We start from the raw sequence: 16,414 nt of genomic DNA on the forward strand, positions 1-16,414 counted from the left end.
CTCAACGTGGCACCCCTTCAAACACTTAGAGGGCTCTCATGTCAGCCCTTAACCTTCTCTCCTCCAGGCTAAAGACACCCAGCCCAGCTTCCTCAGCAGCTGCTGATAAAGGTTTCCAGGCCCTTCCCTGGACACGGGTCCTCCTTGAATCGTGGCCTGGAGCATGTGGCCTCTCAGAGCCCTGGCGGCACAGTGGTTCAACACCTGCCCTGCAGCCACTCACAAAGCGCAAACCATAAGGTTGCGAGTTCAATACCAGCAAAAAAGGAGCTCAAGGTCAACTCAGGCTTGCATCCTTCTGAGGAGGTGGCTAAAATGAGATTGTTGGGGGCAATGAGCTTACCGGTATAGAAATGTACTTGCTATTGCTATGGAAGCCCCTCTGCAAGCACCAGCCGTGCCTTTCTCTGCCCCGATGGAGGATGGGGAGTCCCTCTCTCTGGGAGGGAGAAGAGCCTCCCTTGCACCCGGTCACCTTGGGGGCAGCCACAGGCCTCTTGACCACACTGGCCTTTGCTGCAAGGCTGGCACCGGTGAGACTGGGCTCCTCGGCCGCTGCTCCCAGGAAGGCAGGCACAAAGGGAGCAGAGAGTGTGCAACTCTCACCTGGGCCAGCCTTTGTGGCAAGATTGGCAAAAGCAAGACGCTTCTTGGTTGCTGCTCCCAAGCTGCAAAGGGAGCAGCACCAAGGAAAATTGGGAGTTTGCCACCCCAGGGGCCATCCAGTCCAGCCCCCAGCCTCTGCTTGGAAACAGGCCCCAAAGAAGGAGGCATGGGCTTCCACTGTCCAGCAGTTCTGACGGTCAGGAAGCTCTTCCTCAGGTTTAGGCAGACCCTCTTTTCTTGGCGTTTGCACCCACTGTTCCAGATCCTATTCTCTAGAGAAGCAGAAAACAAGCTTGCTCCCTCTTGAATATGACATCCCTTCAAATATTTAAACAGGGCTATCATATCACCTTTTCTCTTCTCCAGACTAAACATCCCCAGCTCCCTAAGTCCTTCCTCATAGGGCTTCATGGTTTCCAGATCCTTCACCATTTTGGTGATCCTGCTTTGGACACATGGCTCCAGTTTCTCAATGTCCTTTTTGAATTGTGGTGCCCAGTACTGGACACAATATTCCAGGTGGGGCCTGACCAAAGCAGAATAGAGTGGCACTATTACTTCCCTTGATCTAGACACTATACAGCGCGCCTGCGTCATATGCGGGTGCGCCTTACGCGGCTTGAGCATACGCACTCAAGCCGTGGGGCAGAAGGGGCGGCGCGTCCCATTCAACTGAATGGGTGTGCGTGCCTGTTGCGCCCCGCGCACTGCCTGTTATTGATGCAGCCTAAAATTCCATTGGCCTTTTTAGCTGCCACATCACACTGTTGACTCATGTTCAATTTCTGGTCTACTTGGACTCCCAGATCCCTTTCACACATAGAAGTCTCTCGTTCAGCCATGTGTCTCCCATCCTATATCTGTGCATTTCATTTTTTTGCCCTTACATTTCTCTGTGTTGAATTTCATTTTATTAGCTTTGGCCCAGCTTTCTAGTCTATTCAGGTCGTTTTGAATTTTGATCCTGTCCTCTGGAGTATTAGCTATTCCCCCTAATTTGGTGTCATCTGCAATTCTGTCATCCAGGTCATTGATAAAGATGTTGAATAACACTGGGCCCAGGACAGAGCCCTGTGGGACCCCACTGGTCACTTCTCTCCAGGATGAAAAGGAGCCATTGTTGAGCACCCTTTGGCTTCGGCCGGTCAACCATTTACAAATCCATGTAACAGTTGCCTTGTCTAGCCCACATTTTACAAGCTTGTTTGCAAGAATGTCATGGGAAACCATGTCAAAGGCCTTACTGAAATCAAGATATACTACATCCACAGCATTCCCTTCATCTACCAAGATGGTCATTTTATCAAAGGAAGAGATCAGGTTTGTCTGGCATGACTTGTTTCTCTGAAACCCATGTTGACTTTTTGTGATGATGGCATTGCCTTCTAGATGTTCACAGACTCTCTGTTTAAGGATCTGCTCCAGAATTGTTCCTGGTATCGATGTCAGACTGACTGGATGATAATTGTTGGGATCCTCTTTCTTCCCCTTTTTGAAGATGGGGACAACGTTTGCCCTCCTCCAGTCGGCTGGGACCTCTCCTGTTCTCCAGGAGTTTTCAAATATTGCCAATGGCTCCGATATTACTTTTGCCAGTTCATTTAGTACCCTTGGATGGAGTTTATCTGGTCCCGGAGACTTATATCCAGGGGTAGGCAACCTACAGCCCATGGGCCGAATCCAGCCCGGCGAGGCCTTGGGACCGGCCCCAGCCCGGTCCTGCCGCCGAGGCCTTTGTCCTCTCGCATAAGGGGGCAAGGGGGGCAATTAATTGTCTATAGAAACCTCAGAAACATGCATTGATATTAACATTTTTAAAAAAAATCAAATGTTTTCACGTGTCCTCCATTTTTAAAAAAAGTATCCTCCATTTGAAAATGCTGTCCTACATTTGTCCCGCTTTATTTATTTATTTAATTTTAGAAAAATTATTTAGTTATTTATTTTTTGCCTCTGGCCCCCCAGTTGTCTGAGGGACAGCAACCCGGCCCCCGGCTCAAAAAGGTTGCCTATCCCTGCTTATATCCATTTAGATTAACCAGGCATGCTTTCCCTTGTTGGGGTGCAATTGCAATCGGCTCCAGAAGTGGTTTTGGGGAGGGGGTGCTGGATGGGGCCAATGCAATCCAAGGGGAGGGGGCTAGAGGCGTGACCCCCCAGGGACCCACGCGCCCTCCCTTCACCCGGAAGCCCCCTTATCCCCCTTCCTCTCCCCCTCCCCACCGCTGGAGTCTTCAATGGCTGACGTGGCATAAAAGACCAATTGCTTTTATTAAACATTTTCTTCTGTTTTCACCAGACACTCCAGGAAAAAATAAAATAAAATAAACTTGAGAGCTTGAAAGAGAAAGAGACTGAGAATAGCCTGAGGGGAGGCCCACCCGCCCCATTGGGTCTGGGGTCCCAGCTGACCCGCCCCCCGACGGCCCCTTCCTGGTGGGGCGGTATGTACAGATGGGGGGCCCTGAGCAGGCCAGGAAAAGAGAGAAGAGGTCAAGAGAGAGCGCTCTCTTTCTTGTATGTACAGTACAAATCCCGCGGTAATTACACCTGGGGGGGCAGGCCATTTCGGGGAGCAGGCAGTCGGGTGGGGGGAAGGCAACGGGGGTCCGGGGGGTCCACATATATACAAACTTTTATAATAATAATTAATAATAATAATAATAATAATAATAATAATCCATTGTCATCATAATAATACGTATAAATACCTACGGTGCCACCTGAGCCACCGTCACCGTCAGGGGAGAAAAAGAACGAGGCCAAGCGAGCGAGGGGGGGGGAAGGGGGTGTAAAACAAAAGGGGGAATGGGGCGGGGGCTGGAATGGCAATTGGGGAAGGGGCTGGGGGAAAGCCAGAAAGAGAAGCACCCACGACACCCACGCACGGAGCGTGACCACAGCTTGCCCCCACCCAGCGGCGGCAGCGGCGGCGGCGGCAACGGCAGAGTCGACCCCCACCTTGGGACCCAGGCGGCAGCACAACTGACTGGCCAGCCGAGTGACCGACGGGTGGACGGGCAACAGACGGGCAGACAGACAGACGGCGAGAGCGAGCAAGCAAGCAAGCAAGCACCAGGCGAGTGGGTGGGTGGCTTGGGGGTCCCCTCTCCCTCCGCTTCCCTCCACGGGGGGCTTCGGGGGGTAGCGACAGCGGTGGCACCCCCTCGTCCTCCCCCCGTCCTGAGCACCCTGCACAGCTGGGCAGTTCAAAAATGGCTTCTTCTTTTTGGAGGGGGAGGGAGGGGGTCTGAGAAGCACCCCAAACCTGCTGCTTCTCCCCAGAAATATTGGGGAAGGGGTCTGAGGCTGGAGGGAGTGCAGTTTGGGACAGGACTGGAGGCCCCCTTCTGCCACACACCCCGAAAACAGAGCTATATCTATAGAGAAAGAGGGAGTTTTTGAGGGGCGCACTGTACAGAGCAGGCAAAGCCCTTTGTCAGAGGATGGAGAGCGCAGAGATAGGGGGGCAGACCAGGGTGGGCTAGGAGAGGGGGAAGAGAGCACCACTTTGCTTTGGGGGGCCCTGGGTGTCCAGAGGGAGGGAGAGAGCCCCCCCAGCCACCACTGCCCCTGTGCTGTGGACGAGCCACAGGGAGGGAAAAGGGGAGCCCTCCCCCCAAATCCATTGTGGCGGCCAACTAGGGGTCATGCCTCTCAAGGAAATCAGGGCCAACCTGCCCCCCACAAGGCAAAGCTGCTCTTCCCCAGCATCAAAAAGGGTTGTGGCAGAGTGGGGCAGGGGGCAAAAGTGGGGAGCAGCCCCTACCTCCCCTTTCCCCACACCCCACTGCTGCTGCTGCTGCTGCCTCAATAAAGGCTGGGGGCATGGGATGGGAGGCCACTCCTGAGAAATATGGGGGGAAGGAAGGAGGCAGGGGGAAGGGGGGACCCCTCCCTTCTCCTTTTGGGGGGTAGGGAAAGGACTCCGGATGGCGGATGGAGGTGAGGAGGGGTTTAGATTGTCGTCTGTGTCCTGCTATAAAACACCCTGAAGTTGCATCCGGGACCCCCAGAGGGAGGCCCCTGTGTGTGGCGGCGGCGGCGGGTCTGGACCGGCACCCCACCCCTTGCCCCCCACCACAGCCCCCCACCGCCGCTGCTGCCTGCACCATGCGCCTGGGCTGGGCGGGGGTCCGGGGCGGGGGGGGCGGTCGCTAGTGCTCAGACGCGGTGTTGCGAAACTCTCCATTTTCCGTGATCTGGAGTCGCGGGGGCGGAGGCGGTGGCCCGGGGAGGATCCCGTTCCAGGGGGGCCCCATAGCGGCGCTCAGACGCGGGTTTGCTGCACCCACGGCGGGAAACTGCCTCTCCTGCAACAGAGATGGGGGGCAAGAGAGAGGGGCACTTATTTATTAACGTCGGCGACACCTGGGGGGCTCCTCCACCTCCTTGCACCAGCCCCCCTCACCCCAGGGGTCCCCAATCCCTCTCTGCCCCCAAAACAGCCCCCTCAACCTGGACCCAAGGTGAGAGAGGGAGGGGGCTGTGGCACCTGGGGTCCTTCCCTTCACCCACTACACCCCCAATCTTGCTCCCTCCCTCTTTGCTGGTGAAAAGCTTCCCCCCACAAGCAAACTGGGGAGGAAGGTCCCTCCCTTTGCTGGGGCCCTGGCCTGGGGCTGCAAGGACCCCAGTGACCCTTCTTCCACCACCTCCGGGCCCCCTTTTGATGGGGGGTTCAGCCTTGTCGCAAGCAGACTCCCCTGAAGGGCAAAGGCTAGATATTTGGGAAAAGGATAAACGACAAGCAATGCCCCCTTGTGTGTTCCCCATCAGCGCCTGCTGTGCCAGTTCAGACCCATCACCGGATTGTGGCACAAACTTCAGCTGCCTCAGCAGGGTCAGACCTGGGTCCCTCAGAGCCTCACCCGCCTCCTGGCTGTCCCCCAGCTGTGCTTTGCCTCTGGACAATGCCCGCCTCCCACCACAGGACTCTGGCTTTGCTCTGCAGAAGGCCTGAGCCATCAGGGACCATGCCAGGAGAGGGGGCACGGGGGGCTGCAACCTAACCCACAAGATTTTGGAAGCCCCCCCCCCTTTGTCACTCCTTCCTCTGAACCTCTGGGAAACATGGGAGAGGCTGGATGAAGAGGGCTACCGACCAAGAGCAAGGAAGAGAAAGGTGATGAACCTGGATCAGGACCATGGGCCCCGATGGTCCCTCCACGTCCCACCACCATGCCAAATGAAGACCCTCAGGGTGGGACAGCCTTGGGACAGGCTCCCCAATTCCGTCAGGTCATAAACCCCCACCCACCCACCCCACCTGTCCAATGGCACTGACCTCTGGGAGCCGACCACTATGCAGCCGACTCCCCCATGGCAAACATGCAGGCCCTACTGACCTGCACACCAGCTGTGCCATCTGGACCCCCCAAGTAACCCCCCCCCAATGTACTCCCCGAACAAGGAGATGGACAGGACCGACGCCTGAGTGGAATGGGTGCAGACAGACACAAGATGAGGGAGGCAAAGTGATGAGGGAGGCCAGGCCGGGGGAGGGGGTGGACGGAGAGACAGACAGCAGGCAGGGGGTTGAGCAGGTGGGAGAACGACCTGGTCTTACCTTTGGGGTCCCCGTTTGCCTCCCCCATGTGGGTCCTTGGCACCGGGCTCCCAAGAAACCGCAATGAGAGGCTGGATCATCCAGAGGGAGGGGAAACACATCCCGGGGGGAAAGGGAATGGTCCAGATCCCACCCTGCCCCAAAGGTTGCTTGTGATGTGCCTGTGGGCACACTTTGTGGCAGCTGAAGCCGTGGCAAGGGATGGGCTCTCTCCGCATTTGGAGGCGGTGGGGAAGGCCCACTTCATGCCCCCTTCTGGCCATTCGGGGTGATGGGGGAGGCCCCCAGACACCTAGGAAGCACCACTGCCCATAGCTCACGGAACAGGAAGGGTTGTGAGGCAGTGGCTCTTCCCATGGAGACCGCCATCTCCACTGGGCCCTTGGGCTGTGCATGGGGGGTGGATTGTGCCCAGAGGGCAGGAAGCGGGGCAAGAGAGGGATCCCCACCTGTAGTGAGAGGGAAGGGCAGTCTCAACCATGGCAGGCCCACTCTTCCTTCCTTCCTTCCTTCCTTCCATCCATCCATCCATCCATCACACTTCCTCCCCAAAATGTCCGTCCTTCCTCTTCTCTTCTCTTAACCCATAAACTGGGGACACAGCAGCCAACCCACATCCAGCAACCCTGCACCCCACTGGGGAGAAAGAGCTGAGGTGGCGTTCCAGGGAGTGCCTCAGGGTGCCCCACACTTGGGCCTCTGGGGAAGTTTTCGAAACCTGAAGACCATGACTGGAGGGGGGGGGAGAAGGATATGGAATAAAGAGGAGGGGATGGGGGGGACCGGGAGGCCATGCCGCCAACGGGGGGGGTTTTGGGGGGGGTTACAAGGGAGGGGGGGGGGGGGGGGGGGTGGGGGGAGGGGGTCTGGGAGCTACTCTGGAAGTGGGGGTGGGGGTGGGGAGGGGGCATGTGCAGGACCCACCTGGTCTGCTACCGAACGGCGAGGGTCCCCCCGATCCCTCCATGTGACAAAAGCAGAGTCATACAGAGTTACCTGGTGAACAGCTAGGACGAAATGGAGAAAACAGACGGGTCAAGGCCCAGCGGGGGGCATGGGGCAGGGGAGGGGGCTTCCTTCCACACAGGCTAAGAGCAGCAACAGGGGAAACATGTGGACAGCTGGACACATGGCTGGATGCATCCTGGAGGGAGCAGCCCAGAAGAGGGACCCTGGCCAGCTGACTGGCTGGCATGCCTACCCATGGACAGACAGCCGAAAGAGGAACTTGTGCCACGGAGAGATAGCAGCCCCACTGCCAGATCCCCAATCACTGCAGGCAGAATGTGAGCCCTTCAGTTCTCCTCTGGTGCTCCTGGGCCCCTTTCTGCTGCTCTCTCCTCCAGACCCTTCTTCTGTACAAGGCACCTGGTGCCCCCTGCTCCTTAGGGGGTGCGTGGGGGTGTCAGGGAGTGCCCTGTGGGGATCCTCTGGGCCCCCTCCCTCTCCTCCTGGCTGAGCAGCCCCGCATGTGTGGAGGGGGAGCAGAAGCAGGCGTGGGGAAGCATGGACAGACGGACGGGCGGACAGACAGAAGCACACGGAAGCTGCCCAGGCTGCGAGGGGGCCGGGGGGAGCAGACGCAGATGGGGCAGAGGGCTGGGGGGCGGGTGGGCGGTGGGATGGCCATGAGGACACGGAATAGAACAATGACATTGTAATTTCCACCTGAGCGTCGAGCAGCCGCTTCCGTGTTTCGGAGGCGTCGAGGGCGGCCGAGTGATCCCTGCGCAGTTCCTCCTCCACCAGCATCAACCTGCAGGGACAGGCTTCACTGGAGTCAATCCGGGCCCCCCCCACCCAGCGGGCAGGCGGCGGGAGCCGGGGCCGCCAGCAGCTGCGGGAACAGGGGGCTCCCCGAGGCAGCGGCTCCGGTGGTGGCGGCAGGGGCCCAGGGTAGGGGAGCCCCCGCCCCATCCATCCATACTGGCGGCCTCCCAGGGGAACCCAGCCCGCCCTGGCGGGGGAGGGGAGATTGCAGCCCACCCTCTCTCCCTCCTGAGCCGGGCCTCCACTCTCGCCCTTGGTCTGATAAGTGGGAGGCTCTCGGCCCCCCAGCAAAGCCCACCCCGGAGCTCACCTGCCAATGATGCTCTTGATCTGGGAGTCCTTCTCCACCTGCTGCTGGCGGAGACGCTTTTCACTCTGCTCCAGGCGCTGCTGGTACTGCTGGAGGATCTTGCTGGTCTGCTCCTCCTGGGTGAGGAGGCGCCGCTCGTACTCCTCCAGCTTCCGGTTGGACATGTGCAGGCGCTCCTTCAGCGAGTGGATCTCCTCCTCGTACTCCTTCACCTGCAGACGGAAGAAGATAGGATGGGATGGGACAGGACAGGAAGGGACAGGAGATGAGTGGATGGGATTGGAATGGAGAGGACAGCAGAGGACAGGGCAGGAGAACGTGGTACGGGAGTAGAGTTAAGTGGATAAGATGGGAGTGTTTTGGATTGGTCAGGAAGGAACGGGGAAGGAGGGGACAGGACAGGAGTGAATGGGAGGGACAGCACAGGAAGGGACAGGAGTGAAGTTGATAGAACAGGAGTGGACAGGACGGCCATGGAGTGGAGTGAATGGGATGGGATGGGAGTGGACAGAACAGAACAGAAAGGGATGGGACAGAGTGGACAGCAAGGGACAGGAGTGGACAGGACAGGCATGGAGTGGAGTGGATGGATGGAATGGGAGTGGACAGGACAGAACAGGAAGGGATGGGAGGGGAGTCAATGGGACAGGACAGGAGTGAATCGGAGATGGGATGGGAGTGGACGGGACGGAGCTACTCTGTCAGCCTCCCAGCCAGTGGTCTGTCCGGTCCAGCCCTGACCCCACAGCCAAGGGAAATGGAGAGGCAGAGCCAGAAGGCTGTGTGCTTCCTGTGTGCGATCTCTTCCCACTCCCTCAGCATGCATTAAGCCAAATATGTGTGTCCTCGGGCCACTAGCTCCCACCCCTCCCAGCAGCTCCAAGACTCTGCCCAGTTGCAACTGGGAAGGTTTTGGAAGGCCTTTGGGCAGGTGACCCCCCTCCTGCTGGGAAGACTGGCTCCTGCACTTGTGTCCTTCCCAGATCCCCCTCCCCCCCCCCACAATTTTCCACTTTGCCAGACAGGGAGCTCTTATGGCATGGCTCTTACTCCTCCTTGGAGATCCTGTTCTGATGCCCCGTTCTGTCCTTTCTTGGCGACCACCGCCCCTGGGACCCTCCCTGGCAGGAAAGGCAAGGGCTGGGGAGGGCCACCTAATTACCCGGTCCAGCCGACTCTCGTCCATGGACTTGGAGTACTCCTTCAGCTTGTACTCCTCCCGCTCAATGTGGGAGCTCTCGATGTCGGCCGAGAGGTGGGGCATGTTGGAGACCCAGGCGACTGTCCGCTCCGAGGCCGGCAGGGCCGGGTTCAGCGTGGAAGGCGTGTGTGATGTCTGCCAGGGAAAAGAGTGGGTGGGTCAGCCCACCTGCTGGTCAGCAGCTCCACACCTCCCCCTGTGCCCAGGGTTATTGCTCCACCCGACAGTATCCCTTACACACACAACCACACACACCAAAAGGAAGGAGGTGTGACGGCGGCAGCGGCGACGCAGGCACCCTGGTCCTCAAAGTGCGCACAGCAGCCAGCTCCAAGAAGGTGTTGGGGGCCATGATCGCTGGGAGGGTAAGGGGAGAGGAGCAGAATCATGGCTGCTGATGCCACATGGCTGCCCAAGAATGGAAACGGCAGCAAGGGCCTCTCACACGGAGGCAATAAAGGAACAGCAGTGAGATGGAGAGCTTATTGGTGGGTTTTCCCCATCAGTGAAAAGGTGCACTATAAGAACGGATGGAATGCATGGTGGCGGCAGCAGGACGGACATGACGTCGTGCAATAAGTACTGGCCAAAGACACTTTTAGCCTGTTAAAAGTTTGTTTTTTGGCCTTGGGAGGTAAATCCCTTAGCCTAGGAGACACATTGCAATTTCTTCCATTCCTTTGCACATGTCCCAGGGTTTTCTGGATGAGATGGGTTGTCTAAATCCATGTCAGCAGACCCAGTTATGGGACAGAGAAGGCTTTGGTCCCCTTGGCGGATGACCAATGCAGGGAACCGGAGAAGGGGAGTGTGTCCCTGTTAGTCCCCCTAGGCAGCTTTTGATAATGTCAGTCACAGTCTCCTTGTGGGCTGCCTCTCTGGGGTGAGATTTGAGGGGCCCCTGTCATGCGGTGGCTCCAATCATTCTTGGGGAAGCAAATTTGGAAGGTGATGTTGGGGGATTCCTGTTTGATTCCCTGACCCTCCCACAGGGTTCTGTTCGGTCCCTCGTGCTTTTAGACATACACAGGAAACTGCTGGGAGAGGCCATCCGGAGTCCTGAGGTGTGTATGGGTTCGTGGATGACTCCTGACTCTGTCTCTCCTTTGCATCCGATTCCAAGGAAGCTGTCTCTGGACTGAACCAAGGGCTGCTGTCAGTAATGGATGGGATAAGGGCAAACAAATTGGAGCTTAATCCAGACAAGACAGAGGCGTTCCTGGTCAGTAGAAAGGCAGGTCAGGGAAATGGGGCTGTGCCTGTGTTGGATGGGGTCACACTCCCCCTCAAGTCTCAGGCTCACAGACTGGGCCTTTTCCTCCTGGGCTCAACTCTGAGGCTGGATGCCCAGCTCTCACAAGTGGCCAGGAGTGCATTTGCACGGCCAAAATGGGCCTGCCAGCTAAAGCCATTCCTTGAGGCGTCCGATTGGCCACATGCCTTGATTGCATCCCATTTGGACTACTGTAACACCCTCTATCTGGAGCTGCCTTTGGAAACCCCTCAGAACCTTCAGCAGGTCCAAAATGCAGTGGTCAGAATGCTGACCGGGGCTAATTAATAATATAGCTCTGTAGATTTGCTAGTTATAGGCAGCATATAACTCCTTTGCTGGAACAGCTTCACTGGCCACCAGTCCATTTCTGGGCATAATTCAAAGTGCTGTTTATGTCATATAAAGCCATGTATGGCTTAGGTCCAGACTATTTGAATCCTACCAGACTTCAGAGATCATCAGGGGAAGGCTTTCTCTTGGTCTCTTCACCATCGCAGGCTCGCCTGGGGAGACCACCAAAATGGTGAAGGGCCTGAAAACCATGCCTTATGAGGAAAGGGAGCTGGGGATGTTTAGCCTGGAAGAGGTGATATGAGAGCCCTGTTTAATTATTTGAAGGGGTGTCATATTGAGGAGGGAGCAAGCTTGTTTTCTGCTGCTCCAGAGAACAGGACACAATGGATGCAAGCAACCACCAGTTCAACATTAGGAGGAACTTCCTGACAGGAAGAGTTGTTTGACATCCTCAATATGGCATCCCTTCAAGTATTTAAACAGGGCTATCATATCACCTCTTAACCTCCTGTTCTCCAGCTAAACATTCCCAGCTCCGTAAGTCATTCCTCATAGAGCTTTATGGTTTCCAGACCCTTCACCATTTTAGTTGCCCTCCTTTGGACACATGGCTCCAGTTTCTCAATGTCCTTCTTGAATTGTGGTGCCCAGAACTGGACACAATATTCCAGGTGGGGCCTGACTAAAGCAGAATAGAGTGGCCTTATTACTTCCCTTGATCTAGACACTATACAGTGCACCTGCGTCATATGTGGGCGCGCCTTACGAGGCTTGAGCATACGCGCTCAAGCCGTGGGGCACGCACAGGGTGGAAGGGGCGGCGCATCCCATTCAATTGAATGGGTGCACATGTCTGTTGCGCCCCGTGCGCCACCACGCCACCATGCACAAGCCCCATTGTTTAAAATGGGGCTTGAGCATAGGCAGAATTCGCCTTATGTGGGGGGATCCGGAACGGATCCCTGCGTAAGGCGAGGGCCCACTGTACTTCTATTGATGCAGCCTAGGATCACATTGGCCTTTTTAGCTGCCACATTGCACTGTTGACTCATGTTCAACTTGTGGTTTACTTGGACTCCCAGATCCCTTTCACACTTTTAAGTCTTTTATTCAGCCAGGTGTCCCCCATAATCCTATACCTGTGCATTTCATTTTTCTGCCCTTACATTTCTCCGTGTTGAATTTCATTTTCTTAGCTTTGGCTCAGCTTTCAAGTCTATTCAGGTCATTTTGAATCTTGATCCTGTCCTCTGGAGTATTAGCTATTCCTCCTAATTTGGTGTCATCTGCAAATTTGATAAGTATGTCCCCAATTCTGTCATCCAAATGGATAAAGATGTTGAATAGCCCTGGGACCAGGACAGAGCCCCGCTGGACACCCCACTGGCCACTTCTCTACAGAGGAAGAAGAAGAGCTATTGTTGAGTATCTATGTGTGTATGCGCGTGCGCGTGCGCACACACACACACACACACACACACACACACGTCTGGTGAAGGAGGCCTTCAAATATTGTCGCATCAGCCTTTCTGATGAGAAACATCCCACCATTTTGAGATGGGCTTCTTTTATGCAAGAGCCAACTTGGCTGCTCTACAGATTTCCCCCATGTGCTGCATTCAAATGCCCTGCAGTTGAAGACTGTTGTGTCTCTTATCCTTTGGCTAATGCCAAAGAGTGGCCTCTTAGAATCATAGCAGAACGCGACAGTCAAGAGCGCCTGTTATCAGCTCCGGCTGATATGCCAGCTGTGCCCTTTCCTGGAACAGGGTGACCTCGAAACCATAGTACACACACTGGTAACCTCAAGACTTGACTTTTGCAATGCGCTCTACATGGGGCTACCCTTGTGCCTAGTCTGGAAACTCCAGCTGGTACAGAATATGGCAGCCAGGTTGGTCACAGGAACAGCGAGGAGAGACCATATAACACCAATATTGAAGTCTCTCCACTGGCTGCCTGTTAGTTTCTGGGCACAGTACAAGGTATTGGTTATCACCTTTAAAGCCCTGCATGGCTTGGGCACAACCTATCTAAGGGATCACCTGCTTCCATACATTCAGGTCCTCTGGGAGGAATTTACTACAGCCCTTAAAGACCAGGTTGACGGTGACCTGCCAGAGGACATTTTCTCCAGCCGCTCCCAATTTATGGAATGGCCGCCGGACGAGATCTGCCAAATGACCAATCTAGAGAGCTTCCATAAAGCCATTAAGACAGATCTCTTCTGGCAGGCCTTCCCAGAATAAAATACTCGGCCACGAATAAGACTTCCCTATTTATCAAACTCTGCCCATGGTTATTATTTGGATTATTTGGATTTTACCATGTTAGTTTTAATCTTATACTGTTTAATCTTGTTTTAAGGGGGGGACTATGTATATATGGATGTATTTTAGCTTGTTGTACGCCAGTTTCATTGCTTGGCAAAAAGTGGGATAGAAATAACAATTTTATTATTATTTATTGTTATTATCTTAATATTGGCTAATAAAGTCCATCCTCTCAGGGGTATCTTCCCCCACCTGCTTCCCCAACATGATGCTAGGTCTGCATCCCCCCAACCATTGGATCATCTTCTGGACCCAAAGCTGGCTCTGCAACAGCACTGGTCAGTGCCAAGAGCTGGGCCCATGTCCGTGCGACACACGCGACACGCCTGGCAGGCGGGATCTGCCCTGAGTGAGAACAGAGAGACCCTCTTCACACTCCTCTTCTGGCAACACACACGAAGCCAAAGGAGAGGCTGGCCACCCAGGGGAGGAAGGGCAACGAAGCCCTCCGGCTTTTGTGGGGGGATCATAGAATCGTAGAGTTGGAAGAGACCGCAAGGGCCCTGATCCAGTCCAACCCCCTTCTTCTGCCATGCAGGAACTCTGAATCAAAGTATCCCCAATGACAGACGGCCATCCAGCCTCTGTTTAAAGACCTCCAAGAAGGGAGATCCCACCACAATCTCCGAGGAAGGAGTGTGTTCCACTGCAAAACTTCTCCATGGCTTCTGCCACTTCACAAATCTTTGCAGCATCTGTGGGGCCTTTTTTCCAACTACTGCATCTGCTGGGTTTATGTCCCCTGTGTGGGACTCTCCAGCCAATCTGTGGCACTTTTGCCATGTGGCAAGGTGGGCATGTGCCGAAGGGACCATCCTGCGCAAAAATGCCTTCCTTCATCTCTTGGCTACAACGGGCCTCATTGCCCCAATAAGGCACATGTCCCATGGGGCTTCTTATGGAGAACAATCAGCAAAGGGGTTGCTTCTGCTCTAAGCCATGGCTCCTAGAAAAGGGGGCAGGTCCAATAGACCCCCAAAACACGCACACACATCCACAGACAGACATCTCACTGCTGTTCCCTCTGCCTCCCTGCCAGCTTTGTTCCCCACTGAATCCTGGTGCTATGGGGTCACTGACCAAGCAAAAGCCCCTTCTCCCCACAGCCAATGGAGATTTGCATTGCAGACCTCCCCCCCCGGGAGCCGGAAGCCTCCTCCCAAAAAAACCCGATGGGGGAGGTCTGGTGACCACCTGAGCAGAGACCCACCAAGGCAAACATCCCTGACAGACAGCCATCTAACATCAACATTAGGAGGAACTTCCTGAGAGTCAGGGCTGTTCAACAGTGGAACACACTCTTTCGGAGATTTTGATGGAGTCTCCTTCCTTGGAGGTCTTTAAACATAGGTTAGATGGCCATCTGTCAATGGGGATGCTTTGAGAGTTCCTGTATGGCAGAATGGGTTGGACTGGATCAGGGTCCTTGGGGTCTCTTCCAGCTCTATGGTTCTATGATTCTATGAAAGGGGGTACCCTTGGCATGACCTTGGCCCACCCTGGAGGAAGGCACCCGGACCCCTGCCCAGCACACGCGGCCACGCACCTGCTTGGTGAGGGATGGCTTGAGGGCGGAGGGGGTCTCCTTGGCCAGTGACTGCTGCCGCCCGCGCGCCGGTCCGTAGGGGGCGTCCGGCTGGAGGAGGTTGCCACTGGAGGGCCGGGGCTTCTGGGCGGCTGAGACGGTGAGCTGCTGGGACTTCCCCCGCTGAAGGGGGGGCTGCAGGGGTGGGGGCTGCTGCGGGGGGGGGGGGGCGGGGGGGGGGGCGCGCTGGGGCTGGGGCCCAATGGTGATCTGCGGGGGTGAGAGCATGTTCTGCAGGTTCTCCTGGAGGGAGAGCTGCCGCTTGGTGAACTCGGAGCCCTGCCGGGTGAACTCGTCGCTGTAACTGTGGCTGTGGATGATGTGCTTGCTGGTGGCAGAGGCGGCGGAGAGGTCCTCGCTCTTGCTGTAGCCATGGAAGGGGGCAAAGGCGGCTGTGGCGGCGTCCGGGTTGCCCTCTGCCGGCCGGTGCTGGTGCGGATGGAGGGGCCCGCCGTGGCCCCCGGCCGCTGGACCGTCAGAGGCCATGTGGAAGAGGGGGTTCTGGAAGGAGAGGGGGATCCTCAGCTGCTGGGCGGAAGAGGTACCCCCGCCGCCCCCGCCCAGGCCGTCAGCGGTCATGCCCATCTGGCTGAGGCGGAGGCCAGCGGCGATGCTGGAGCCGCTGCCCTGGGAGAGGCGGCTGGGCCGGAGCCCCAGGCCAGCCGTGATGGAGGCCTGGCTACTGTTGAGGAGGTCGCCCACACTGTGGAGGTTGGAGATGCTGTTCATGCGGCTGTCCTGCAGGTCCAGCATGGAGACGCTCTTGTTGACACTCAGCACCTTCTGGTCAGGCTCCGTGATGTCCGAGCTGCTGGTGCAGTAGGCCGGGGAGGAGCGGGCCAGTGGGGGCCGGGCCACGAAGAACATGTCCTTAGAGCCCTTCTCCTTTGTGGGGGAGGACAGCCTGGTCATGTCTACGGAGCTGCGGGGGGAAGGGGGACAAAGGGGCCATCAGCGGAGGACAGTGGGCCCAACCCCCCTCCACCTCACAGGGACAATGGCAGCAGCCCACTGGACACAAGCGCCGGATGACCTTTCCCACTCTCTGTGCCTCCACAAAAGGGCAGGTGGTCAGACTTGGTGGGGAGGCCCATAGGGGTGGCCAGAGAGTGGCCAACAGGCATTCGGAGGCAGCCACAGGTAGCCACCCCAGCTAGCTGCTACTAACAGACTTCCAGGGTGTGATGGCGGCAGTGAAATGACCGAGGTAATGTGGACATGGGAAGCAGAAAAGCATGGTAGGTGTGAGTGGCTTCCAGTGTGGCACCCTGCACTAGAAATTGGGAGAAGGGAGGAGACTATCATTTCAGGGGAAGCACTCTCTGTGATTTATCCACCTACGGCAATAGCTCTGCTCCTACGGACAGTGGAGGGGACGGTCCCGGTGCAGGGAGGCACAGAGAGTGGAGCTGCCGCCTGGGACCTTGCAGGGCACAGAGTGACTGCCCCCCATGAAGGGGCACTAGAGAC

General features: G+C 56.5%; 1 protein-coding gene across 1 annotated transcript in view; it reads right to left on the reverse strand.

Moving 5' to 3' along the window:
• Positions 1–4,252: 4,252 nt before the first annotated feature.
• Positions 4,253–16,414, reverse strand: part of SYNGAP1 (synaptic Ras GTPase activating protein 1) — a 42,603-nt gene continuing 30,441 nt past the window's right edge. Inside the window, 5 exon segments of the mRNA XM_042448980.1 lie at positions 4,253–4,919; positions 7,844–7,931; positions 8,256–8,467; positions 9,418–9,591; positions 14,906–15,866. Of these exon segments, the coding sequence (XP_042304914.1) occupies positions 4,764–4,919; positions 7,844–7,931; positions 8,256–8,467; positions 9,418–9,591; positions 14,906–15,866 (1,591 nt within the window). The 3' untranslated portion in view covers positions 4,253–4,763.

This window comes from Sceloporus undulatus, chromosome 2 (assembly GCF_019175285.1).
Source record: "Sceloporus undulatus isolate JIND9_A2432 ecotype Alabama chromosome 2, SceUnd_v1.1, whole genome shotgun sequence".
Classification (NCBI taxonomy): Eukaryota; Metazoa; Chordata; class Lepidosauria; order Squamata; family Phrynosomatidae; genus Sceloporus; species Sceloporus undulatus.